The sequence below is a fragment of the Pseudochaenichthys georgianus genome, chromosome 21 (genome assembly GCF_902827115.2).
Source record: "Pseudochaenichthys georgianus chromosome 21, fPseGeo1.2, whole genome shotgun sequence".
Classification (NCBI taxonomy): Eukaryota; Metazoa; Chordata; class Actinopteri; order Perciformes; family Channichthyidae; genus Pseudochaenichthys; species Pseudochaenichthys georgianus.
In genome coordinates, this window is record NC_047523.1 from 24,486,276 (window position 1) to 24,513,338 (window position 27,063).

A 27,063-nucleotide genomic window follows, 5' to 3' on the forward strand; every position below is an offset into this window, starting at 1 on the left:
AACCAATAATAATATTCTTTTGTTGGATAATTGGAGACCTATTACCCTACTATGTAATGATTACAAACTGTTAGCACATGTTTATGCTAACAGGTTAAACTCAGGTCTGAATCAACTAGTAGATGAATGTCCAATCAGCCTTTATTAAGGGCAGAAGTATTCATAACCATACCAGACTGATATTGGATATGCTCGATTACCAGGAGTTTATTGATACTGAAGGTCTCGTATTATTTCTGGATTTTTATAAGGCTTTTGATACTGTTGAACATTCCTTTTTAATGGAAACTCTAACATTTCTGGGTTTTGGTGAACATTTCTGCAACATAATTAGGATGCTCTATTCGGACATAGATAGTTCTGTATCTTTGAACCCTGGAATGAGCCCTAGATTTAAGTTTTTACGTGGTATTCGACAGGGTTGCCCTATTTCCCCAAAATTATTTATTCTGACCACCCAAGTTTTAACAACGCTTATTATAAAGAATCACAAAATATTAGGCATTACCCTCTTTGACAAAGAATTTAAAATTAGTCAATTCGCGGATGACACATCCATTTTCCTAAAGAATAAATCCATGGTAAAGGAAACTCTTAACACAATTTCAATTTTTTCAAAAGCATCAGGGTTATCTCTTAATCTTTCAAAATGTGAATTACTCCCTATCCATTCATGTGATGATTCCGTTATTGACTCTATTAGAGTGGTACCTGAAGTGAAATATTTAGGAATAACATTGTCTAAAAATTATATCAGGAGAGAAGATCTTAATATTTGTAACCGTATCACAGATATGAAGAAATCTCTCAGTTGTTGGTTAACTAGAGATCTTACTATTTTTGGCAGAGTTCTTCTTACTAAAGCAGAAGGTATATCTAGACTGATCTATCCATGCCACTCATGTTTTGTCTCTTCGGCCAATATTAAAAAAACCAACTGAATTATTTTCCAATTCTTGTGGAGAAATAAAACTCACTACATTAAAAAGTCACAGCTTGTTAAAGAATATGATAAAGGCGGAATTAAAGCTTTAGACTTTGAATCGATGATTGGAACAATTAAAATAAAATGGTTGAAAGCTTTTTTGTCCCAGCCAGAATCCATGTGGTTCCATATTCCAAAGGCCATATTTAAAAGTCTAGGAGGGTTTGATTTTCTTTTAAAATGTGATTTGAGGTTAATAAGATTCCGACCAAATTGTCAAATTTTTATAAGCAGATACTTCATTATTGGAAAAAGATATTTACCCACCATTTTTCTCCTCATGGATCTACTTTATGGAACAATAGAGTGATTATTATAAACAGAAAATCCTTGTTTAGGAGTGATTGGTATGAGAGGGCTATTTTGTTTGTTAGTGATTTACTAGATTGCAATGGTAAACTGCTAGATGTTTTGGCTTTTTCAACGAAATACAATATATATATGTGTATATATGTATGTGTATATATATATATATATATATATATATATATATACACAGTGCAATAAACTTGTTAGTGCAATAAGAAGCTACAGGAACGTTAATCTACGTCGGTAATATTAACTTTATTTAATACAACATTTACGGTACAAGATTTACATCATACAGCCCATGTAATATAATATTTTACAAATGATGAATTAAAGCAAACATGTGCAATATATCCATTATTACAGCTCCGTGGGCTGGCAGTAACGGCCCGTCCACACAGCGGCGTGCGTTGACGTTTCCCCATTCACTTTGAATGGGGTGACGTCACTTTTAGCCGAAATGCATCGTGGGAAGCGACGTGGAGCGTAGCTGGCGTGGCTCGCTGAAAAAGTTGAGCAATGTTCAACTTTTGACGCGTCAGCCAATCGAATCATATGCCAGTACAAGCTCTAGCCAATCAAACCGCTGCTTGTGTGTCAGTGGCGGGAGATTCATGTGATTGGTTGTTGGTTGAGTTTCAGACACGCCCGCCGGCAAGCGTCAGCGCACGCCGCTGTGTGGACGGGCCGTAAGGCGATATGGGTCCGTTGTTATTGTGCATCCATGGGTAAAGAGAAACTCATGTAGTGCTGAACACGTAACATGAACCTGCCGGGCGGCGCGGTCCCGTGGGTTAGATGCGCGTTCATAATGCCGAGGGAAATAACTCTCAGAATAACATTAGCACATTTTTACAACTTGAGGAATGAATGTTTTTAATAAGGGCTATACAAGTGTTCATACTGGGTTGTTTATTTAGTTTAAAAAAAATTATCCAACGAGTTACAGACCATTCTTTCCCCATGTAAGTCAATGGGAAAAAGTGTTTCCGGGCATGGCAACCAAACGGATGTGCAGTACCGCCGTTTGGCCAGCACGAATATTTCCATCTGAGTCCGGCGCACTTCCTGGGGGCTTGGTCGAGCTGCGGCCGCGGCCAGTACACGATGGTACACGACACGCCCACCTGACGCGACACTACGGTGGCTGAGAAGGGTCTAGCTGCGGCCGCGGACAGTGGAGGTTGAACCAAGCCCCCAGGAGTGCGCCGGAGTCTTGTGGCCAAACGGCGGTACTACACTTCCTTTGTGGTCCAACTCGTTGGATAATTTTTTTAAACTAAATAAACTACCCAGTATGAACGTTCCCGGGTAGCAGTTATCTTCCCTCCCTTCAATCTAACCCTTCCCTTCCCCCCATCCTAACCCTAACCACTCCCTACCTTTTTACCTAATCCTAATCTTCCTTCCTCCCTCCTAAACCCCAAAACCTCTCCTACTGTAAGAAATTAAAATCAATGTTTATACTGCATGGGCTGTATGATGTAAATCTCGTCAATTCGCTTTTAACGGTGGTGCCTCTCAGCCACCGTAGTGTCGTGTCAGGTGGGCGTGTAGTGTACCATCGTGTACTGGCCGCGGCCGCAGCTAGACCATATTGGAGAGTTTACTTGTTTCTTGTGAAATTCATGGTCATGGTGCTGACATGCTGTGCTCTGCATAACCTCTGCGAGAGTCATGGAGAGGACTATGATGATGGGTGGAATGCACCAGCAGCAGCAGAGCCTGGGGTAGCAGTGGCTCAAGGTGCAGAGGAGGAGGGCACTGACATGAGAGAGGGTTTGATGCGCTATCTGAATACCTAAATATGCATTGTATTGTATTCATTGTATTGAACATAAATACATCTTTTTTTTTCATATACATGTGTTATGACCTGGCTCAAAAGGCCACAACAAAAAGGAGACACCATGTTGACGGTTAACAAAATATGTTTATTTAGGACAAACGAATCAAATCAAGTCAAAAACCAGTAAAGTATGAGGTGTGGATGTCAGTGGTATCAGTAATGTAAATGCAGGGTGAGGATTGTATGGACATGTATGTGTGTGTGTGAGTGTGTTGAAGTGCACAAAGTAAAGCAACTGAAGAAACTCATAATATACTCAACAAAACCGGGGTGCCTGCAGGGAGAAGCAGAGCGAGAGACCAGACAGGAGCAGAGAGGCTTTGAAATAGCTGCAGAGCACCAGACCCAGGTGCCCTGAGTTACTGCAATCAGTGCAATCAATGCAGCCAATGCAGCACAGACAGAACAGCCACACCCTCTCTACTGATGGACCCACAGGGGCATCACAGCCCCCCCCTTAAGACGGGGCCCCAAAGGGGTCCACGACAACCCAACATCCTTCTTCTTAACTCCAGCCTTGCGACTTCGTACTGTTTCTTCGCCTCCACTGCCTTTATGTCCCACTCCTCCTTGGGTTGGCTGGCGTTGAGCCACAGCATGTAGGCGCTCATCGCGCTCATCGCGCTCATCGGCCTCGCCGACCTCCTTCGGCCTTCTCTCTTTCGGCCTCCTCTCCTTCGGCCTCCTCTCCTTCGGCCTCCTCTCCTTCGGCCTCCTCTCCTTCGGCCTCCTCTCCTTCGCTTTGTGGGGTTTCCACTCTTTCTTCTCCTTCACCACTTTGACTGTCTTCTCCTTCTTCTTTGTCTCGATCTCAAAGTCAAAGGACCTTGCTGGACCACTTTTTCCAGACTCCGAAACAGGTAGGTCAGTAGACATCCTACGGCTCTGCACACGTGCAATTTTATAAACTGGAGACTCACTTGGAAATTACAAACCACTCTCACCTGACTCCCCAGATGCCACCGGCCTGGAAACCACCACAGGCGGTGGCACACCAGCCCACACAGCACTACCAGCGAGATCGTTGCCCAAAATCATATGTATCCCATCAAGTGGCAACGCGGGACGCACGCCATAGACACAACTCCACGTACCAGCTCACAATCCAGCACTACTGTATGACGTCGCACAGGAATCAAGCCCATCTCCATGCCCCTCATCAGCACAAAATCCCCCGTTTCTGTCTCTGACGAAAAAGGCAACACTGACTCAACAATGAATGAGTATCTAGCCGCTGTATCACGCAACACCTTAATTGGCACATATTTGTCACTACCGACTACTGATACAACCGCTTCAGTGATGAACGGCTCAAAACCAGAACCCGCGTCAGCACAAATCGGCTTCCTATCAGGCACCATGCCCGAGCCTACACCCAACGGGGGTTTTTTCAACACGGCAGAACAACACATGGCTGGAGCATTTGGTGCCAAACGAGGCTTCCCCTTAGTTTCCAGCAACGGACACTGCTCCTTCCAATGACCCTCTCCTCTGCAATAATGACATAGGTCCACTTTCACCCCTAGAATACTTCTCAGTAAAACTGCCCTTATGTGTCAACACAAAATCGTCTGCTAATTCAGCAGCTCTAAACGCGGTGGAAGGTTTCTGTTCATTCACATAAGTGGCCACACGCTGAGGGAGAATGTTTTTAAATTGTTCCAAGACAATGAGTTCACAAAGACAGTCAAAACTTGCAACCTTTGTTGCCGCGCACCACCGCTGAAAATGAGAAGTTAAATCACGGATAAACTCCACATGTGTCTGCTTATCTCCCTTGACCCAATTTCTGAACCTTTGACGATACCCTTCAGGAACTAGTTCGTAAGACTTCAACACCGCTGATTTTACTCTATCATAGTCCAAAGCCTTTTCGCCACAAACAGCTGAATAGGCTTCCTGTGCTCGCGCAGTGAGTACACACTGAAGTAACAGCACTCTGTCCGAATCTGACCAGTTTCTTGCCTCTGCTATGCGTTCAAATAGAGTGAAAAATAATTCCGGGTCACGCTAATTGAACTTTGGCACTAATCGCAAGTAAGAAATGATATCGCCACTGCCTGATGCCGACCTATCACCACCAACCTCCCCTGGAGAAAACTTGCCCTCTCCCATCAGCCGTAATCTAGCATGTTCCACCTCACATTTCATCCTTTCCACCTCCAGCGTCTTTTCCACCTCGAAACGCTTCTATACCTCCTGCTGCTGACCCCTCATCTCCAACTTCTCCTGCTCCAACCTCAACCCCATCTGTAACTTCTCCAACCTCAACCCCAACTGTAACTTCTCCTGCTCCAACTTCTCCTGCTCCAACCTCATCTCCAACTGCAACTTCTCCTTCTCCAACTGCGATCTCTCCTGATCAAACTGCATGGCCAAAAGCTCCTTTTGCTGCTCGAACGTCAAACCAACTGTCTGAACCACTACCGGCACGAACCCTGCCGCACCAGACTTACTCTTCTGCAACACCCCCTGCTCAAACAAAGATGACACAATGACAGTTTTAATGTCATGTTTCCGCTTGCTCCCCACCACAGCAATGTCATAGTGCTCTGCTATTTCGATCAACTGCGCCTTCTGGCAATCATCTAAGAAAGACACTGAGGGCGCATCCACAAACGCTGACAAAGAAGTCATAATAGCCAATCAGAAAGCAAAGTATTAAACTGCCAACACGCATGGGCATAAGATTAACCCAACAGAGAACTTCCCCCTAACTGCCTAAACAAAATCTTCCTAATCTCCCCTAGTCTTCATGTGGCTTGCGGTGGGTAATTACGCACTGGAACCTGGCGGAGTTATGGAGCGACCTGCACGCAGGTAACACCAAGAACTCACGCGGACGTGCCCCCGAGACAGCTGTCCGAAAACAGCTGACACTAACCACGTCGCCACAACACTATGAAAACAACAAACAGACGTAACCCAAGGGGAAACGCCACTTAAGCCTAGTGGGGAAAACTCTTTACAAAAGCGTAACAAGCAGCAACATCTTACCTTCTGATTGGCACACAAAACCTGACGACGTGTCAAACACTAAAGCTTCCTGAAACCCAAAAAAACGATGTGTCCCCCAAATAGCAGCGCCGAGCCAGCACACAGCTGGAGCACATCAACTAATTAGCTGCTCAAATGACGCCATGTGCTCTGAGCACTACACAAACTTTTAACCAAATAACGCGTAGGACGAGCCCCCATTTGTTATGACCTGGCTCAAAAGGCCACAACAAAAAGGAGACACACCATGTTGACGGTTAACAAAATATGTTTATTTAGGACAAACAAATCAAATCAAGTCAAAAACCAGTAAAGTATGAGGTGTGGATGTCAGTGGTATCAGTAATGTAAATGCAGGGTGAGGATTGTATGGACATGTATGTGTGTGAGAGTGTTGAAGTGCACAAAGTAAAGCAACTGAAGAAACTCATAATATACTCAACAAAACCGGAGTGCCTGCAGGGAGAAGCAGAGCGAGAGACCAGACAGGAGCAGAGAGGCTTTAAAATAGCTGCAGAGCACCAGACCCAGGTGCCCTGAGTTACTGCAATCAGTGCAATCAATGCAGCCAATGCAGCACAGACAGAACAGCCACACCCTCTCTACTGATGGACCCACAGGGGCATCACAACATGTGTTTGTCAAATGTTTTTAAACAAATGTTATCTGAATTGAATATTTAGTAAATATTTGAATTTCAAGCACCAGTAAGTATGCCCCATAATAAGAACATTTGAGGAAATATCAGATCATGAAAAGAAAATCTTTCTAATAAATTAAGCGAATATCAAAGCTAACTATAAACATAAATACTAAAGTGTAAAACACAGCAAAACTATATTCATAAATGCAAGTGTAAAATAGTGTGGACAATTGTAAACATGGATGGAGGCTAAAGTATCCACAACATAAAATAATATATTAAATATAACCTCAATCTTTCTTCTAGACATGTTAAAAGCTTGCTTGAATGGGTTATAGGTTTCTTCTTTTGTTCTCTCGTCTTTGAAATATATAAGGAATGTATTGTTTGAGTCTAGTAGAACGAGGGTATTACAATTGAGCAATTTCTACTACATGTATTATGTATTTATCATGTATTCTTAATACTAATACAAAATAAACATGTAATGTTTTAGAGGAGGACCTCAAGCTAGCAAACTCCATTTCTTGCTTTAAATCTCTTAAAACTAACTTATCTTATGGGCTTTTTCCTAACTGATGGTGTTTGTTATTGCTTTATAAATTCATGTATGTTTATATCTTCTCTAAATCAAGATTATGTGAATCTGATTTTTTTCTGTTGGGTGCAATTCATTATCAACAAGAGATAAGATAAGTCAAAGAAGTACTTTATTGATGGCAGTATAAAAATACAAAAAAAATGTTGCATCAAAAAGGCATGCCATTAAACAATACAAATAAAAAATGTAAAACTGTATTGCAGGCAGCATAAATATACATGGCATTGTAAAAATAAATATAAAATGAACATTTTAAAGAAAATAAATAAACAAGGAAGTACAAATGTTGCATTTAAAAATTAACTAGATAAAAAATATATAATATGTACAATAACTATTAAGGTTATTTGAAGTATCGCGGAGGAGACGGGCCACGCCGGCTGACCAGTCCCCCTAGCACCTCGCCAAGAGTGCGCAGGAAGGCTAGGTTGAAGGTCTCTGCTTGAGCGGCCTCCTCCCTTCTCAAGACGGCCTCCTCCCTTCTCAAGGCCGCATCCAACTCCCATCTCCGCTCAGCAGACGCTTTGGCCCAGTCCAAGTGCTGTTCCTGCTGGGCCATGTGCTGTTCATGGTGCCGTTCCTGCTGGGCCCGATCCTCTCCTCCTCGTTTCCTCTTGCCTGGGTGACAATAAGATAATAATTAGCAATAAGGAAAAAACACTGGACAGGTACAGGTCACACAAGGATATAAGAATAACATGTATAAACAGAACAACAGTAAGGTGAACTAAAGAAAGTTCTGGCCCTAGATGTTTACAATGATTGTGAAAGTGAATTACATTATGTCCAGCCTGTTGATAATGAATATAAATATATGTATATGATAGATGTCACACACAACTGTACTAGCTGCTTACTAGCTAAGACTTTACTTGTAACAGAGCATTTCCAGACAGTGGTATAGCTTATTTTAATTACTGACGATGGATGATCCAAGGTTTAAAAAAACACAATTCCAGTCGTTTTGCCATTTCTATTTCTTACCTATAACCACACGCTGCGGTGTCGTGATGGCACTCGGCGTTGGTGGTTGAGTTGGTGTCGGTTCTTCGGCTGGTGTCTGTGGTCGAGCTGGGGTCCGTTCTGGATTCGATGACGATGTTGTGGACGGAACACTGCCATCACCCTTGTTCGGGAATGTTCCTCCTCACTAGTCCCAATGTAATCATCGAGAACAGAAAAATGACTTGTTAATTCCTCAAACTACTGCAGCACAATACTAAATAGCAACAACAACTATAGAAAAGAACAACTGAACGTAACCAATGGCACATATGGTGTTAGCAAACAATAGCTCTAGCTAAGGCTATCTGCCGAGGCTATCTGCCTTAGCTAGCTATGTAGCTCTTCGGGGCTCCATAAAAGCATGGGTTGTCGAACATTAATGTAAGGATAAAATAGACTTCTTTGTTAGAAGTGAGCGTACCTTGCAGGGACTCCAGTAAAGCCGTTGCACAGTCCAGGCCTCCCTCCCTCCCAACGTTGGCCGGTCTATGGCCGTAAATCTGGTCCGACAAGTCGAACCACTTCCATTGTTTCCGACCCGCACCACTCGAGTTCGGCCCCTACACACGGCGGCGTGCGTTGCCGGGTGACATCACGATTCGCCGAACTGCATTGTGGGAGCAAAGCGTAGCTTCTCTCGAGGTGCTCGCTGCAAAAGTAGAGCAATGTTCTACTTTTGCCGCCTCGACGGAGGCGTCAGCCAATCAAATCCCTCGTATGTACATCTGACAGTACAAGCACTAGCCAATCAAACCGGGTGTATGTTGGGAGAGCCAGACCGCAGTTATTTCCCATATGTCAACAAAAGGAGGAGAAAATGATCGTGGCGGTAGGGAATCACCCGGTACTCTATGACCAGTCCCTCTTTGCATACTGTCATAGTATTGTTAACTGACTACAAGGGGAGTTGTCATATACGTTACGGCATGTTTACGACAGTTACAGTAAGTGGGGGTGGCTAGAGAACCACCGGAGGCAGCAATAAAGAGTCCTGTTAAATAACCAACTGTTCCGTTGTCTGTTAATATCCAAGATATTACATGGTGTCAGAAGTGGTCGAGGATGGCAAAGTTTCAACCACCAGAGAGTTTTTGTTTCGAGAAACCCGCCGAATGGTCAGACTGGAAGAAACGGTTTACACGGTACAGGACAGCTACTAAGTTGGACAAAGAAGAAGGTCCAGTTCAAGTAAGCACGCTGGTGTATGCGCTCGGGAAGGAAGCAGAGAACATTCTCAGCTCTTTTACCTACGGGGAAGAGGAAAATGAGTCGCAGTATGATGTTGTACTGGCGAAATTTGACGCATATTTCATCCCGAGACGCAACGTTATACATGAACGGGCATGTTTCAACCAGAGAGTGCAGCGCGCGGGAGAGCGAGCAGAGACATTCATCCGCGCACTATATGAGCTGTCGGAACATTGCAACTTCGGAACGGCTCGTGAGGAAAACATAAGAGACAGAATCGTGGTGGGAATTCTAGACAAGGATCTGTCTCAGAGGCTACAGCTGATCCCTAACCTCACTCTGGAGATGACGGTACAAGAGGCGCGTCAATCAGAGGAGGTAAAAGCTCAAGTTAACCAGCAGGGAGAGCGGGCTTACGTCGTGCAGGAAGTAGCACAACGTCATAGCAGAGGTGCAACACAGAAGTGGCGGCACCCACAGAGAGAGAGGCGCCAGGAGAGAGAGAGAGAGTGAGAATGACCACAGGAAGTGCTGGCGGTGCGGCAAAATGCCACACAGCCAGCAGGATGACTGCACAGCAAGGAGGTCTACTTGCAATAATTGTGGGGAAAGTGGACACTGGGAAAGGGTGTGCAAGAGCAAGCAGGTGAGAGAAGTGACTGAGGGTGAGGGATCAGAAGATGGACAGTATTATTATCTGGGCTCAGTTAATAGCATGCCTCACAATGATAATGAATGGACAGTCACATTAGAGATTGGCAGCTCACCTGTAGAATTTAAAATAGATACTGGAGGCGATTGTAGTATCATAAGCGAAACTGTGTACAAAACACTGGAGCCAAAAAGGGTTCTACAGAGGCCAAAGAAGGTGCTGAGTGGTCCCGGGGGTGGATTGAACTGTTTAGGGCAGTTTATAACTCAGACCAGCTACAAGGGAAAACATACACATGCAGGCTCTATGTCATTAGAGGGCAGAGTGTGAATAACCTACTCAGCAGGCCAGTAGCTGTAGCTATGGGGTTAGTAAAGCGAGTGGGCGAGGTCAACACCAGTGAACAGGAGTTTGGCCTACTGAAAACACAGCCTGTGAAGATAGCTTTAAAGGACAATAACCAGCCCTATGCAGTATGCACAGCACGCCGGGTCCCCATACCGCTCCTGGGTGCAGTGAAAGAGGAGTTGGAGAGGATGGAAGCCAACGACATCATTGAAGCTGTGACTGACCCAACAGAGTGGTGCGCACCCATGGTGCCAGTCCAGAAAAAGTCTGGAAAAACACGCATCTGTGTGGACTTAAAGAAGCTTAATAAGGCTGTCAAAAGGGAGAGATTCATCTTGCCGACATCAGAGGGGATGATAGCTCAGCTCAGCGGCTCCACCCTCTTCTCATCACTTGACGCAGCGTCAGGGTTCTGGCAGATCCCACTGGACAAAGACAGCCAGAGGTTGACCACCTTCATCACGCCGTACGGAAGGTACTGTTTTAAACGTCTTCCCTTTGGGATAAGCAGCGCACCTGAGATATTTCAGAGGAAGATGGTAGAAACGCTGGAAGGGCTGGATGGCGTTGCCGTCTACATGGACGACATCATCATCCATGGCAGCAACACCAGCGAACATGATGAGCGGCTGCAGAAGGTTCTGGATCGGCTGGAGTCTGCAGGCCTGAAGCTGAACAATGAGAAGTGTGTGCTGAGAAAGGAGGAGCTGCACTTCCTGGGTCAGGTGATCAACAAAGATGGTGTACGACCCGACCCGGCCAAAGTGTCTGCAGTCAGAAAACTTGAACCACCAGAAAACGTGCAGGAACTAAAGAGAGCACTCGGCATGATCAACTACTTGGGGAAATATATTCCAGACCTCGCCACAGTGGGCCAGCCACCATATGCACTGTTAAAAGCAGACTCAGTGTGGATGTGGGGTCCGGCGCAACAAGCAGCCTTTGAGCGAGTTAAAGAGCTCCTCACGACGTCACCTACCCTGGTGTACTATGATGTTAACAGGAGCACAGTGGTCTCAGCAGACGCAAGCAGTTATGGGATAGGCGGTGTCCTGCTGCAGCTCCATGGCGAGGCCTGGAGACCGGTAGCATACTGCTCAAGGCGACTGAGCGACGCTGAAACCAGGTACGCTCAGATAGAGAAGGAGTGCCTGGCGAGCGTGTGGGCGTGTGAGAGGTTTCAGATGTATCTCTACGGCCTACCAGCATTCAAACTGATTACGGATCACAAACCCCTCATCCCACTGATGAACTCCAGGGATCTTGACAATGTGCCACTCCGCTGCCAGCGACTCCTCATGCGGTTGATGAGGTTCAACCCGGAGGCTGAGTATGCGCCGGGGAAAACCCTGGTGGTGGCAGACACACTGTCCAGGAGCCCACAGGAAGATAAGGAGCTCAGTAGAGACACAGACGTGGAGTGTTACGTAGCAGCTGTGATGAGCAGCATTCCAGCATCGCCGAAAAAGATAGACAGCATCCGCGCGGAGACGGCAGCGGACGAGCAGCTCCAAGAAGTGATCAGGTACATACAAGAGGGGTGGCCTGAACACCTAGCACACATAAACACCTGTGTTAGGGAGTACTTTCCCGTTAGGAACGAACTGTCTATGCATGATGGGGTAGTGACCAGAGGGAGTAGAATAGTGATACCAGGGAGATTGAGGTCAGAGATACTAGAACGCATACATGAGGGCCATCAAGGTCTTAACAAGTGCAGAGACAGGGCCAACACTTCGGTGTGGTGGCCTGGCATAGCCACACAGATCACACACAAAGTCGAGAACTGCATGTACTGTCGTGAGCAGAGGAGAGCACAGAACAGAGAGCCTCTCCTGTCAACACCTCTCCCAGACAGGCCGTGGAAGAGAATTGGCATAGATTTATGTGAACATGAGAGAGAGAGTTACCTAGTCATAGCTGACTACTACTCTAGATACCTGGAGATACTCCACATGCCTACCACGACTAGTGCACATGTGATCTTGAAGCTGAGAGCCACGTTTGCCCGGCACGGAATACCGGAGGAGGTTGTCAGTGACAACGGACCGCAGTTCAGCAGCGATGTCTTCAGAGGCTTTGCCTGTGACATGGACTTTACGCACACAACCTCTAGTCCCCACAACCCACAAGGAAACGGTTATGCTGAACGTGCAGTCCAAACGGCAAAGGGGATTCTGAGACAAAAGGACCCCCTACTTGCTTTAATGGTTTACCGTTCTTCTCCACACAGCAGTACGGGTGTCAGTCCGGCAGAGCTCCTAATGGGCAGGAAAATCAGGACGACGCTGCCCACTCTGGCCAAGAACCTGCAACCAAAGTGGCCGAGCACACATCACATCAGAGCTCGAGATGCTGCGGAGAAGAGCAAACAGGCCTTCTACTATAACAAGCGCCATGGCGTGAGAGAGCTCACACCACTGCAGCGAGGACACCATGTTCTCACCAGACTGGACAATCAAAAGACCTGGTCCACACCTGCAGTAGTGGCAGGTGAGAGTGTTACACAGAGGTCTTATCTCATCGAGACGGAGCAGGGTGCTCTGTACAGACGTAACCGTCGACATCTCCAAGCGGTGCCCGTAGCGGGGCCTCCAGCGAACGACGACACAAATCCCAGGAATAACACACCAGACATTCAGATGAGCCCAGAACATGGCTCGCCTGGTCCAACAAGGAACACTGATGGACTGATCCAAACCAGGTCTGGTAGACCTGTTAAACCTGTCCAGAGACTTGACCTGTGAGGGGACAGTTCAATAACAACAACAAAAAAGGGTGTTGTTATTGTAAAAAAAAAAAGGAGAGATGTCATAGTTATTGATGTGTTGATATTGTTAAAGAAAGATATCTAAGTTATTGATATGTGTTGAATTGTTAGAGAAAAGATATCTAAGTTATTGATATGTGTTGATATTGTTAAAAGGGAAAAAGGGAGATGTCATAGTATTGTTAACTGACTACAAGGGGAGTTGTCATATACGTTACGGCATGTTTACGACAGTCATAGTAAGTGGGGGTGGCGAGAGAACCACCGGAGGCAGCAATAAAGAGTCCTGTTAAATAACCAACTGTTCCGTTGTCTGTTAATATCCAAGATATTACACATACAGGGATACAAACCGGAGGAGCCAGGCATGGGGGGAGGTGGCAAAGACAGTGGGGGAAACTGGTAGGTTTTCGCTTGTTTGGGGAGTTTATATCCAGTGTATTTCGTTTGAATGGACAGCTAGCAAGCATAGACAGTATATTTAGCCAGCATGGATGTAGCATGAATGCTTTGCTTTGTATGTCCGGGGCGGGACATTCATGTGGTTGGTTGTTGGTCGGGCTGCTCGCGTTGACTCCCCAAGCTCAAGACACGCCCACCGCCAAGCGGCAACGCACGCCGCCGTGTGTAGGCTCCGTTATTGTTGTCCTTTACTTGGCGATATTCACTCTTCATCTTTTTGAGTTTTTCCCTACACTGCAGGAAAGTCCTCGAAAATCTGCGTTCGGACATCTGTGCAGAGACATCCTGGAACACTTTCACATTTCGAGTTGTTCCGTCGAGCTCCCGCTGGATTTTATCATCCCCAATGAGATTTAGGAACGTCGTCACCTCCTCGGTCGACCACGGTGTGCTTTTCTTCGACGTTGCCATTTTTGTAGCTCCGTTTACAAAAATGGTGCAAGCTTGCTTCTAGATATATGCGACGCTAGGGATGATCTCGCGCGCGATCTTGTGACGATTCTCTCTGACCAATCAGCAGTCGAGAGTGTTGACGTCACTAGTTCAGCCCTGGCCTGATAGAACCACGATTTTATGGGGAGGGAAAAAGTACCCGCTAGCCGGTGCTAGGCTATATGGAAAGGCCACCAAAAACTGGCCTGGCCGCTTGAGGACGGTTAAGGACGCTTAAACGGGGCTACCCGCTGCAGTGTAAATGCGCCATTAGACAACACTGCTGTTTCCAAACTGCAGTCACAGTGGTTCTTTATACCCGCAGCTCTGTATTCTATGAAAAGTGAGTGAGAATCTGAAGGTTTCCTGCCCTATCCAATGCTGCCATCAGTGCAAAAATCTTGTCATAGGAGATTCACTGACACATATCTCTTAAGTGGTAGAAAAAGTCAAACCTGTTGTAGGAGCCAATTAACTGTGGGTATAAAGGTAGGAACCTATGTGTGTTGGTGAGAGGTTCCGCCGGAAGGCCATACAGTTTTTGACCACACACGGAGAACACACACGGAGAGCACACACAAACACGGGATTACAAGCAAAGGAACGGTATGGTGTAAACGGTAATATCGTGTGGTGAACATGAAAAGAAGCAAATAAATGGACTGTTTCAAACTGGAAACTTGGTTTCTAGCATTTATTCAGCAGCAAACTTGTGTGCGTCAATTACACCCACCAAGCGGATCCTCAGAGGCTTAAAGCGTTGGCTTAGCCTCTACACCTGTGTTGACAGCAATGTCAGCAGATCCTCATCTTGATGGGTTGTCTGTCATAGCTTTAGAGTGAAATTGTTTTGAACTTGGGACGACACAGAAGTGGATGATGTTGAATAAAGAAGTACAGAAGTGGAAAAAGTGGACTGCCAGGACAGGAGGAGAGTAGGGGGAGGTGACGGAGGGTGAAAGAAGCCATCGGAGCAGACAACATTTCTAGCTGAGTCCTGTCGAATCAAAGTGACAGCGTACGCCGTAGACTGACACAACTAGGCCAGGAGGGTGCCTTCAAGGCATAGTGTTATCGCCGTTCAGACGCAACGACTGCCAACTCTGCATGACTCCGGATCATTTTCACCACACACCTGGAGACATTTTGCAAAGCTAAGCTGAGTTCTGTAATAAACCTGCTGTAAAATGTATACTGAGTGAAGGATGGAGCCATTATGGACAGAAAAAAAGTGTTGCAATAAGCTGAGTGTTCACCTTTTCTCAGTAAATGAGGTCTTATTTTGCTAGATGCAAGCAAGCATATTTGCATCTCCACTCCATCTTATAATTTGTGTTTTCTTGGTTAGACAAGAATTGCATTAAAAACTGTGGAACTGTGAGAAAAAATAAAATGTTGTGGCTTGCTTTTCATGGTGTTTCTAACTGGCAGAACCTTTTGCATTCACTTAATTAAAGTGCTGAGGAGAATTGGTGTTCACTTGGAATATTTGAACATTAATCACTCGTATAATGTTTCTACGAGAGGTGAATGACACTGCATATCATCAGCCTGAGATGAATGGGCTCATGTTTCAAACAAATTACTCCTTGGATTTTCATTAAGTGCTCAAGTGGATCTTGAGTGACAGTAAACAGTCCAATTCAAATGTCAGACATAATGGTCAAACCTGAGGGATCTGATGGACTCTGCATTGAAATAGTGCCCATAATTAGAGATGCCTATCCACATTAGATAGAGTTATTAACACCAATAACATCTCATAGAAAAACTGTTTAAGTTGAATTATTTAATTATTAGAATAACATTGTTTTGATAGTTTAGAGCATTTTATCTGCATCACTGGAGAGACTCTTGATCAGAGACAGATCCCTGCACTTCTGAATACTGAAGACTGAACAATTTCCATTTAACCTGGAATACAACTCTGCCCACATTAAAGACTAAAATCCAAAGACATAAGCAGAAAGCATCAGTCAGAAACTACTGTGCCTTGCAATGGGTAACAAAGGAACAATGATTGCAGGAAGCGAAGAAGCAGGTTGAAGGTTGTGTATTGCTGTTCCGTGGATGTGTGTGCGTGTGTGTGTGTGTGTGTTACAGTGTCAGTAGTTGTGTTTGCAAAATGGATCTGGAAGACTAGCTTACGCACCCGTCCAGCCTCACGTCAGGCAGACTCCTGTTGAGTGCGATCATGTCGCTGGCCATCAGGTTGAACTGGTTAATCTTAAAGAGCTCCTTCATTTTCTCCTGGTCGTTCTTGGGAATGTTTACTGCCTTGCCCATTTCGCCTGGGCCCTCGTGGCTCCGAGATATCGCCGCTGTAACAAAGCAGAAGCACAGCAAAAGGATATCTGATGAGAAACCAAACACATTTTTCTTTTGTTCTCAATAAGGAAGGTGAGGAGTTAATATCAAACAGCATTTGTAATAAATCACTTTGTCCTGTATACAGTCCATCTTTGATAAGGAAATAATCTGAGAAGAACCAATATGTTGTGAAAGCCCACTTTATTACAAAGGCTCCACATCTCCTGTGTAAATGGGGCTCTGAGTAATAAGTACTGACTGACCTCCCTGACCACAGGCTGTTGGCAGAGCGCCCTGTTCAGGCCAGTGGAGAGAAAAGTTGTTGTGGTTTTTTCAAGAACTTGTGTTTGGCAGTATTCGACTAAAGACATTTTTAGTCAACCAACACTCGAAATGATTTTGTCTGCAAATCCAGTAATAATAATAAATTATATTTATATAGCGCCTTTCAAGGGACCCAAGGTCGCTGTACATGGTGGACAAACAAAACAAACGGACAATCAAAGGGCAAACAAAAAATAAAGGAAACCGGGGGACCAGGAACGGGCTGGGGTGAACAGGTGTGTTTTTAATGATGATTTGAAAATCTCCAGTGAGGCAGCATTACTGATCTCGGCAGGAAGTGCATTCCAGAGGGTGGGGGCCGCAACACTGAAAGCCCTGTCACCAACAGTTCGGAGGCGAGAGCGGGGGATGGAGAGTAGGCCCGTGTCTGAGGACCGCAGACTCCGAGAAGGGGTGTAGGGATGGAGGAGGTCCGATAAGTACTGGGGGGCGAGGGTATGGAAGGACTTGTACGTGAGGAGGAGTTTTTGTAATGAATCCGGGACTTGACCGGCAGCCAGTGTAGGTGGATGAGGGTGGGGGTGATATGTTGCCATGGGTTGGTGCGGGTGAGAAGCCTGGTGGCAGAGTTCTGGACGTATTGGAGCCTGTCCAGGGTTTTTCTGGGAACCCCCGGACAGGACTCCATTGCAGTAGTCCAGACGGGATGTGATGAAGGCGTGTACAAGTGTTTCTGCCACAGAGTCAGACAGTGAAGGCCGGAGTCTGGCAATGTTTTTGAGATAGTAGATGGCGGATTTGATAACAGATTTGATGTGCGCCTGGAAAGAGAGGGTGGTGTCCAGGATGAATCCCAGGTTGCGGACTTCAGTGGACGGGGAGATGGAGCAGCTGTCAATGGAGAGAAGCAGCTCACTCCAACCTTCTGGAGCTGCGCCTTGGGAGCCACAATCATGAGCTCCGTTTTATTGCTGTTGATTTTGAGCAGGTTAGATGACATCCAGTTTGTTATGTCCTGTAGGCAGTTGACAAGGGATTGAGGGGGGAGCTGAGTGGACGGTTTGGTGCAGAGATAGAGCTGTGTGTCATCAGCATAAGAGTGAAAGCTGAGACCATGTTGGCGGATGATTTGACCAAGTGGGAGCATGTAGATGGTGAATACACTAAAAAAACTGACTTTTTGGTGTAGTAAAATATATTTAATTAACTGTCGTACTTTTTACATGGTAATATCAAGATTTACAAAGAACTAGAATTTCTTAAGTAACATTTTAAATGTATACACCTTTTATTCATGTAATACATTTACAGTGTGGGAGGAGTACGTTTTATTATATATTTACTCATACTATTTAAATGATTTATAATCACTGCTCATAAACCTTAAAATACTAAGTAAATGTTAATCTAAAACCATAGTAGCTGTTTGAATCCGCGCATGCGTCTTGACAAGACAAGATACCCGCGTTTTTGGACGACGGTTCAGTTGGGTTTGCAGTTGCACATTTGAAGGCTGTCGGAGGAGCTGTATGGCTGGAAAAAGAAGTGTTGGTAAGTTATTGTCTCTCTGTTTAAGACTTATGATAATATATGTGTCTTTGTGTATAATAGCCTGATTCTTGTTTGCTTGAACCATGTTAACGTTTCTGTGCATTAGTTCACAAAGTTGAGAGATTATGTTTTAGATATGTTACGTGCTGTTAGCTAGCTAACCTTAACTGTAATTTACCAGATAATTTAAAAAAAACACTCTCATGTATCTAAAGAAGGTTCCACGTTTTATTTCACGTCTATAAAACTAAGGGCATAACAGTTGGAATAGCATTGTCAAAAGCAGAGGAGAGGAAAAGTAATGTTAGCTGAGTTAGCGTTAGCCGCAGTTTTCCAAAATTAGCTTTGTCATCCTGTCAGGTTATGGTTACAATGGATTACAGAAACCAAAGAGGTTACAGTGCTTGCATTATGTCAAATACGCCAATCTATTGTGTTGTATAGATATATTAGCTACTGAAATTAGCATGCTAACTGACTAGCCCTGGCATCAGCCAAGGCGCCAGGATTTCAATTGTGGGTGGGCCAATGTAATTTCGGCTGGGCCTGTTCTAATAGATGTTTCTCGTTAACAAAAATACGGAATAATGAGCGAACACCTGATGTGTGTCTGTGTGGTTAGACCGCAGCGTGCTGTCCTTTAGCGGATCTAGCGAAGTGACGGCCCGTCTACACTACAGCGTCGACAGCTCCAATCTGCTCCAATCTGCCCATTCACTTTCAATGGGGTGACGTCACGTAGCCGCGCTTTTTCGCCGAACTTTTTCGCCAAACTTTTTCGCCGAACTTTTTCGCCGAACTTTTTCGCCGAACTGAATTGTGGGTAGCAGAGCGAGGCGTCTCAGGCGTCTCAGGCGACAGAAGTTGAACAATGTTCAACTTCTGTCGCCTGAGACGCCGGAGTAGCCAGCGCCAGCCAATCAAATCCCGTTTCCCAAAATCTGACAGCTGAAGCCGTAGCCAATCAAACCGCGTCTAAACTGGGAGAGATATCCCGCCGTTCATTTCTATATTTCGGAGGAGAAACTAACTATCGCCGTAGCGAATCACCCGGTTTTGTATGACCAGACCCTCTTCACCTACCGGGATACAAACCGGAGGAACCAGGCATGGAGGGAGGAGGCAGAGACAGTGGGGGAAGCTGGTAGGTTTTCGCCTGTTTGGGGAGTTTATATATATATTGCTCGCATAAAATCCCCGGGGGTTTTTGCTTTGTATGTCGGGGGCGGGAGATTCATGTGATTGGTTGTTGGTCGTGTTGCTTGAATAAAATCCCCAAGCTCCAGACACGCCCAGCTCCAAGCTATTTTTGCAGCTGTAGTGTGGACGCTCCGTGAGCGGCCGTGCGTAAAAGGCACTGGTTCTCTGACGCGGCACTTTTCAGAGGCTGCAGATTTATCATTAGGCTACTTCCTTCTGATACTGCAGAGATTTCATGAGCTGAAGGTACATTTCATACATAAGCAGCTGGCAGCAGATACTGTTGCTTCACACTCATAAGCTTTGCTGATTTGGGCTGGAGAATGCCTGCCGCATCACGGAGCGTCCACACTACAGTTTCAAAAAAAGCTTTGAGCTGGGTGTGTCTGAAGCTTGGGGATTTTATTCAAGCAACGCGACCAACAACCAATCACATGAATCTCCCGCCCCCGACATACAAAGCAAATGTTACATGCAACAGCGCTACTGCTGTTTTCTCGTTTCTGCCATCAATAAATGAACGAAGCGTACACGGACCAAGCAATCCCAAATGAAGCTAATTCACAGTAAACACACACACGGCTTAAAATATCTTGTAATTATATTGTTGTTGTTGTTTTTTTTACAGTAAGTTAAAGTATTTTTTCTGCAGTTTGAGACCTGTGAGTTAGTGCATCACTAATTATAATCCAGTGATATAATACATATTATTGTCAAATTAGCCATTCTGCATAATGAGTACTTTTTACTTTAAGTTTATTTTGATACTAATACTTTTGAAATTGTACTTAAGTAAGGTTGTGAATGCATGACTTTTACTTTTAACAGAGTAAATACTCTGTTATAAATATACACTGAGGTATTGCTACTTTTACTTCAGTAAAATATCCACATACTGTTTCCACCAATTGTTTAATTTTTTTTCTTCAAATATTCAATCAAGTCTAATTAAGTGGAAATGTTATATTCACCAAGTTCATCTGTCTTATTTACATATCTGTCTATCAACAGGAAGAATAGCAGTACAGCAGTGAGCCTGTGGAGTCTAATTGGAGTGATTGCTCAGGCAAGTAGAGTGATATATTATTACTGTTATTCTTCACTGCGTAATGTAATATGCAATTGTGGATAAATGTTTAAACCATTGTTTTAATATTACAAATTATGTCTGTTCATTTACAGAGTGGCCTTAAAAAAATGAACAAAACGTTCTCTTATCGAAAGCTCGAGGTTGTGACTGGTAGTCCTGCTGCTGGTGACTTCAAAGAGAGATGGCCTGCTTTGTTTTGTGAAGCTGAGGTAGGTGAATCTATACATGCTCCATTGTACAGGAACAAATTAAAAAAAGATAGATACACATGAACATTAATTAACTTGAAACACTATTCTCTCAAAGTTAAAATTCTATAAATAGCTTGTTCATTCCACCATTAATATCTGCACGATTTATAACACCCTATACATAATTGACCCTACCTTAATTTTGTATCAGACTTATTGGCCCAGTTCCTCATGTTGTGCTTGTGATTACTTTGTCACTTCAGATAAAGGCGGAATTCGGGCGAATAACTACAATTTCGCTGGAGCAGAGCTTCATGTACAAACTCAACCACTACACACCAACACGTATTGCGCTGATGAAGGCCAAGGGAGGAGTCCTCGGGACCAAGCTGAGGCCGGTCCTAGAAAAACTGAGTCAGGTATGCTTGTTCAAAATTGTGCATGATCACATTTTTAAGGAAGACAGACCTCACTCACACACACATCACCCAATGCCCAATGCTTACACACATACAGCACACATCCTCACACTCGGTTGTTTAAATGCCCCTGCATGGTCCATCTTTCCATGGCTCTTGCTCAGTTGGCTCAAATCACTCCTCCTCGCACATGTATGCTCTTGTTTTCTTCCTTGAAAGTTTATTGTGTATGAATATTAGTTCAGTATTGACACGATATTAATCTCTTCACAGAACCAAAGCATTGACATGAGGCGTGACTGTCATCCGCAGCCTCATACTATACCTTGGCGAAAAACAACAGGATCTTTTTGAAGGTAAAGCATGATTATCTTTTTTTAATGACACTGTTGTAACATTTTAATGTTAAAACAGGAGGTCTTTCGAGGGAGATAGCAGCTCAACAGTTTATGTCATAATATATGTCAGATCCTAATTTCATATGATATCATCTTTACTCTAGCTTCAGAACTGAGCCCTCTAGAGCCTCTGAAAGACAGTACAATTGGCCAGCCCGGATTAGGGCCCTAGGGTCTCAGAGTTAATGATGGTCTTTAGCACATGTGTTCATTCTGCCCTGACAATGAAGTCACTTTGAATGATTCAAGCATCTATGTTTCTCACTTCATTTTTCTTGTAAATTGTATGCAGGAGGACAGCCGCAGTGATGCAACTGAACACGTCTTGAAGATCCTGGTTGTCCATGGTGCCAATGAAGAGGATCCAGTTGATGCAGCCCTCCTGCTTGAAGGCAGAGAGATTATGCCAGGATGCGGCAGTACTGCCAAAGCATGCACGCTCCTTATGGGGCTGATTTATGCGTTAAACTTGGCATACCCCCCAACACTGCGCTACACTTTTGAGGTGTTCCAGAAACTTTTTCTCGGACTGGATGGGATTAAGCTGACCCCAAAAGTGCAAGCTTTGAATGTGAACCTGCTGTCTTAAAGACATGGAAAAGCCGTCTATTCATATCAAGTATGTTCTTGCATGAGGCCCTTTGTATGTCGCTGCAAGTTGAAATGTATTTGACAATTTACTTTATTTCTGTCTGATTTGAAACTGTGAGCTCGCAGACTTGGAGGAAGTTACACATGTACATGTAAAGTAATTGTCAAGCTTCTTCACATGCAGACTTCTCAACAGCGTTTTCTCACCTGCCTCTGAGCTTTCATGGTTCTGGCTCTTGAGCTTTGTGAAAGCTGCTGCTTAGAGATTGTTTGCATGCAATTATTATAATGTTAATGTTGTCGGTTAATAGTGATTGAATTGTTGACAAAATAAAGTGTAATTGTATTTTAGTTGTGATTTGGGCTCAATGTATATTAAATGCATAGATTACATTTATTAGGTAACATTTTTCAAAAGTAAATGAGTAACAATTACATAATTAAAGTGAGTAAAATAACTTCAAACAAATGGGTAATTCAACATTTTAAACTGAAAAAATATGATAAAATCTACTTATTTACTTCATAACAGTAACTATTACAGATATATAATATTTACTTAATAATTTGATAATAGTGATGTTCCTGTCCATGAAGAAAATAATTAGACTTTACTTAATTAGTTCAAATAAATATAACGTGTAACTTCAACATTATTAAGTAACATTTACTTAATATTTTCACCAATGTTACGTCTGGTGATAAGTACATTTGACTTGATACTGGAAAGTAAGTTCTACTTGATATTACAGCAGTAAAATATACTTAGAAAAAGTAAGTGCAAATACTTGCTAAGATTTAATCAAGTAAATCCTACAAGTTGTTTCTTTCAGTGTAGGAGGGGTCCAAGCACAGAGCCTTAAGGTACACATTGGTTGACTGGGGCCGGAGGGGAGCTGCAGTCACTGCAGTAGTTGCATAAATCGACAGATCTATCCAACTAAACTTCTCAAAAAAGAATTGTTCGTCTCATTTTCGATGCAGAAAGATTGTAAGACATAAAGTATGTAAATGTTGCAATTCTGTATGTTTGTTCTTATGATGTCCAAATAAAAAAAAGTAAAAAGAATTGTTCAAAGCACAACATAAAATATTAGTTAACCAAGACCAAAACAAAAAAACATTCATAAACTCAAACAAGGAAGATTGCAAAAGTTGAATCAATAGATTATAAATATAGTGGTGTTTTTGACTACAAATGAAGATTTAATAAATAACATGAGTAGGAGAATTATCAACATCTGCTGGGAAAAAAACAAGTCTCTAATATTGCCTACCTAAATTGGTCCATGAAAAAAGGGAATGACCTACAGATACATTCTGAGAAATCCCTTTTATATTGAAAGAATTGGGCATGGTTTATTATCGGTCTCTTTAGGCTCGGGCGAGTGCAGTAAAGCCTGCTAGCTCTATCTCTGTACACTTTGTACATTGTAATTTTCTATACTGGTAAAAAGACAGAGCATCGAGCTTATTTCCTAGATCAATGTGCGTGTACCAAACCCATGTGTTCATTCATGTGCTGCAGGATGTACTGTATGCAGGATGTGCACATAATATGAACATCGTATTCCTTTCAATAACACTTACAATAGAAAACATGATGCCATTCTCACCTGTATTGTTAGGCTCACACATCATCGATTGTGTGAAAAATGTGTAATAGAAATGTATGCTTAATCTCTTTTCTGGTATATTGTGCAGTCTAGCAGTAATATTAGATTTTAATGTAATCTGTAAAAAGAGATTATACTGTTCCAGATCTAGATTAACATATTTATTAGTCGACTTTCTACAGTGTATATAGCTATATGATCATGCCTGAAAAACCTCAGCATTGCTGTGGTTTGCTGCTGCTCAGAGCCAGCTCCCGTCACCAAGGTAAAAAGCCTTGCACGGATTTATGACTGTGCTCTCTTTAATAATCTCTTAGAGCTGAAGCAATGATTTCCATGGTCCCAGGTTAAGAGGATTCCCTAAAACCTCTCGTGGAGACGGCCGAATTGTAAACCCTCTTCTGATCCTGCTCTTTTGTTTATGGTGCTGCCGACACTCTCCGTTTGGAAACAGGCTTAAATCTGATGGATACTGTTCGAACTCTGAGCTGGATGATTGAACAAAGTGTCCAACAAACACATGCTCGGCCTCTCCAATCCATCAGGCTATACAGTAGCTACAGATACACACAACATGTGAATGTTAAAGATGTACTCTAAATCTTACAAGCAAAATCATCCCCTTTACAATTATTGCTTTCACCACAAATCCTAATTCGAAGTGTTATTTTGTGAATTTGTAGAAGACAGTACTTGTGCCTTAAAATTACAGAGGCAAACAATTTCCACAATGGCTTCATATGTGGTGTACAAATGAACTTCATGACTAAGACATGTCGGAAAACATTCTATTTTAACCTACTGATAAAAACCAAATGTGATACACGTAACAGTCAAATGTAATATGTTTGCCATTTATGCTGCTAACTGACAACATATTAACGCTGCATGAGGCAACACATTCTTTTTCTTGTAAAAGCTTATGATACTTATTTTTACCAGTGTTCTGTAATTATTTCGTTTTTTCACACTTTGATGCATCTTTGTAAAATGTTAGTCTAATTATTTCATCTTATCATCTGCCATGTCCCTTTGCTGTTGTAACACTGTAAATGACCCTGCTGTGGGACAAAATAAAGAATATCTGTTTATGACTAATTATTAAATCCCGTCTGAAATAACAGAGTAGCTTAGCTCACTCATGACTGTGAATGACTATTCATACCCTCAGCACTTTCTACATCTGTGAAATGATACAAACAGTAGGATGAAATATCAAGACTAAAACACATGGATCAGAGGAGCCTTGGGAAACAAACTCTCTGTGGTATTTTCAAGCCAGACACAGTATCCTCCTGACACAGATCATTCATTATGAAAGATGACCTTGATCATCTGTGAAGAAAACAGAAGCTCTTTCTGTCCTCGGGTCATCCAATCCAATTCAATGTCCCTGCCTACAGCTTTATCCCAAGCAATTACACTGAAAAGGTTCCCCTCACGCTCACAGGTAATGATACTTCTGAGACACAATCACTCACATTTTAGCGCAGAACAAAAATAGAGTGCTACATGACTCTCTGTTAACCTTTGCTTTATGTGATTCATCAGATTGTTATTCTCACAAATTAACAAAACACGTGCAACTCTAGACTCTCTGGCCAACATTAGCAAGTTACAACAAGTTGGCTTTCTCTTTAACAAGATTAATCTTGTTAAGGTGGACTCAGACCTGTCCTCTAGCGCTTTTTATCATCATTTACTTCCAACAAAAAGTAATGGTGCACAGTTTGGAGCTCCATCAAAAGCTTGATCCATTTGATTTTTCCTTCATATTTTACCTCACCTCTTCCCTCTGCTGATCTGCTCCGCTCTCTTCTTTCCAGTCGAATGTGGCTGACATTACGTTATATATCAGAAAACCAGAGCAGGACAGGGACAAAATGTCAAGACCACGACCCTGCTGCTCTGATGCGCACCTTCACCTTAACTGCAACTAAAACTGGGAAATATGTGAATATATTATCAATATTGTGATATTGGGTTAGATATTGTCTTCATAAACATTTATTCAACTGCTCCTTTCAATCATAAATCACAAAACTGTGAAAATGTACTGTAAAAGATTACCAGTAGAAGTCTAATCAATTCTCACAGTGGCTGTAGCTGTCTGAGGGCAAATCTCAGACTGATGTGACATACGGTTAGAACTGCTAAATTGAACAATCCTGTTACAAGAGAGCACAACGAAAAAATACAGTTTTATTATTCTCAGAAGATTAAGACCATAATGAAAATCCAAACCCACCAACACCAAGACAGACCAACAAGAAAATGTAGTACGGAAGGTGATTTTTTTCTAAAGCTGTGTCTATTAAAAAGGGACCCTGATGTGTTTTGCATTATAGCATGTGTCGTTCTGTAGAGAGCACTAACAGCGTGAGAAAATAACAATTTGATCGGTCTCTCAGGAGTCAACCAAGTTTATGAGTGTGCAATACTAAATGAGTTACAATGTGGTGCAGAAAGAACAGAGAACTTAATATATTGATGCGGCAGACAAGAACCTGTTGTTACCTGGCAGCATCATTTCCTTTACGATAAAAAGCAGCACGACTCCAAATGATTTTACCCTAGTATGTCAAGCAAACGTAAAACCTTACATAAACATGAAGGGTAGGAGCAACTGGCCATAAAGTTCCTTATAATCAAACTGAAAAACTCTGACGTTAGGTAAGGGGTATCTGCGCTAACAAGGAATTGAATGCATGCATTCCTTAAAGGGTCATTATCAACCTGGCAATGACCAGGGCCAGATCATTCACTACCCAAGCATTGATGTTATGGTAATTAGTGTTACCTAACAACAACACTTAAGTTATAATCAATTTGGGATAAATTGATTCCAATCTCCTCTTGCACTTTTCTTGCATTTTATGTATTTGTACTGCTATGTTGGTAATTTTCACTTTCTTAATGTTTTATGTGAGGGATGTAAAGTAGCTCAAAGCTAAATCCGGCATATTTACACTTGGCCCACATTTCATGTTTTAAGTGTTCATTAATGTGCCTGCCAAATAAACTAATAAATAAAAGTAAATCGAGATGTATTGTCGTCAGTTCTGGGCTGAACAGGATTAAACTAGTAAACAACACATGGAATATTAAAGAAACCAGTGACACTCAGTTCATGTGTTAAGCAAATCATCAAATGGAAGCCGTTTGAAAGTA

General features: G+C 43.2%; 1 protein-coding gene across 4 annotated transcripts in view; it reads right to left on the bottom strand.

The window, feature by feature from the left end:
- The window catches only part of galnt13 (polypeptide N-acetylgalactosaminyltransferase 13), a 77,993-nt gene that overhangs the window by 45,644 nt on the left and 5,286 nt on the right, over positions 1 to 27,063 (bottom strand). For all 4 annotated transcript variants that reach the window (XM_034110498.1, XM_034110496.2, XM_034110499.2 and 1 more), the window contains exon 3: positions 16,394 to 16,562. In XM_034110498.1, the coding sequence (XP_033966389.1) occupies positions 16,394 to 16,562 (169 nt within the window). The remainder of the gene's footprint in view (positions 1 to 16,393; positions 16,563 to 27,063) is intronic.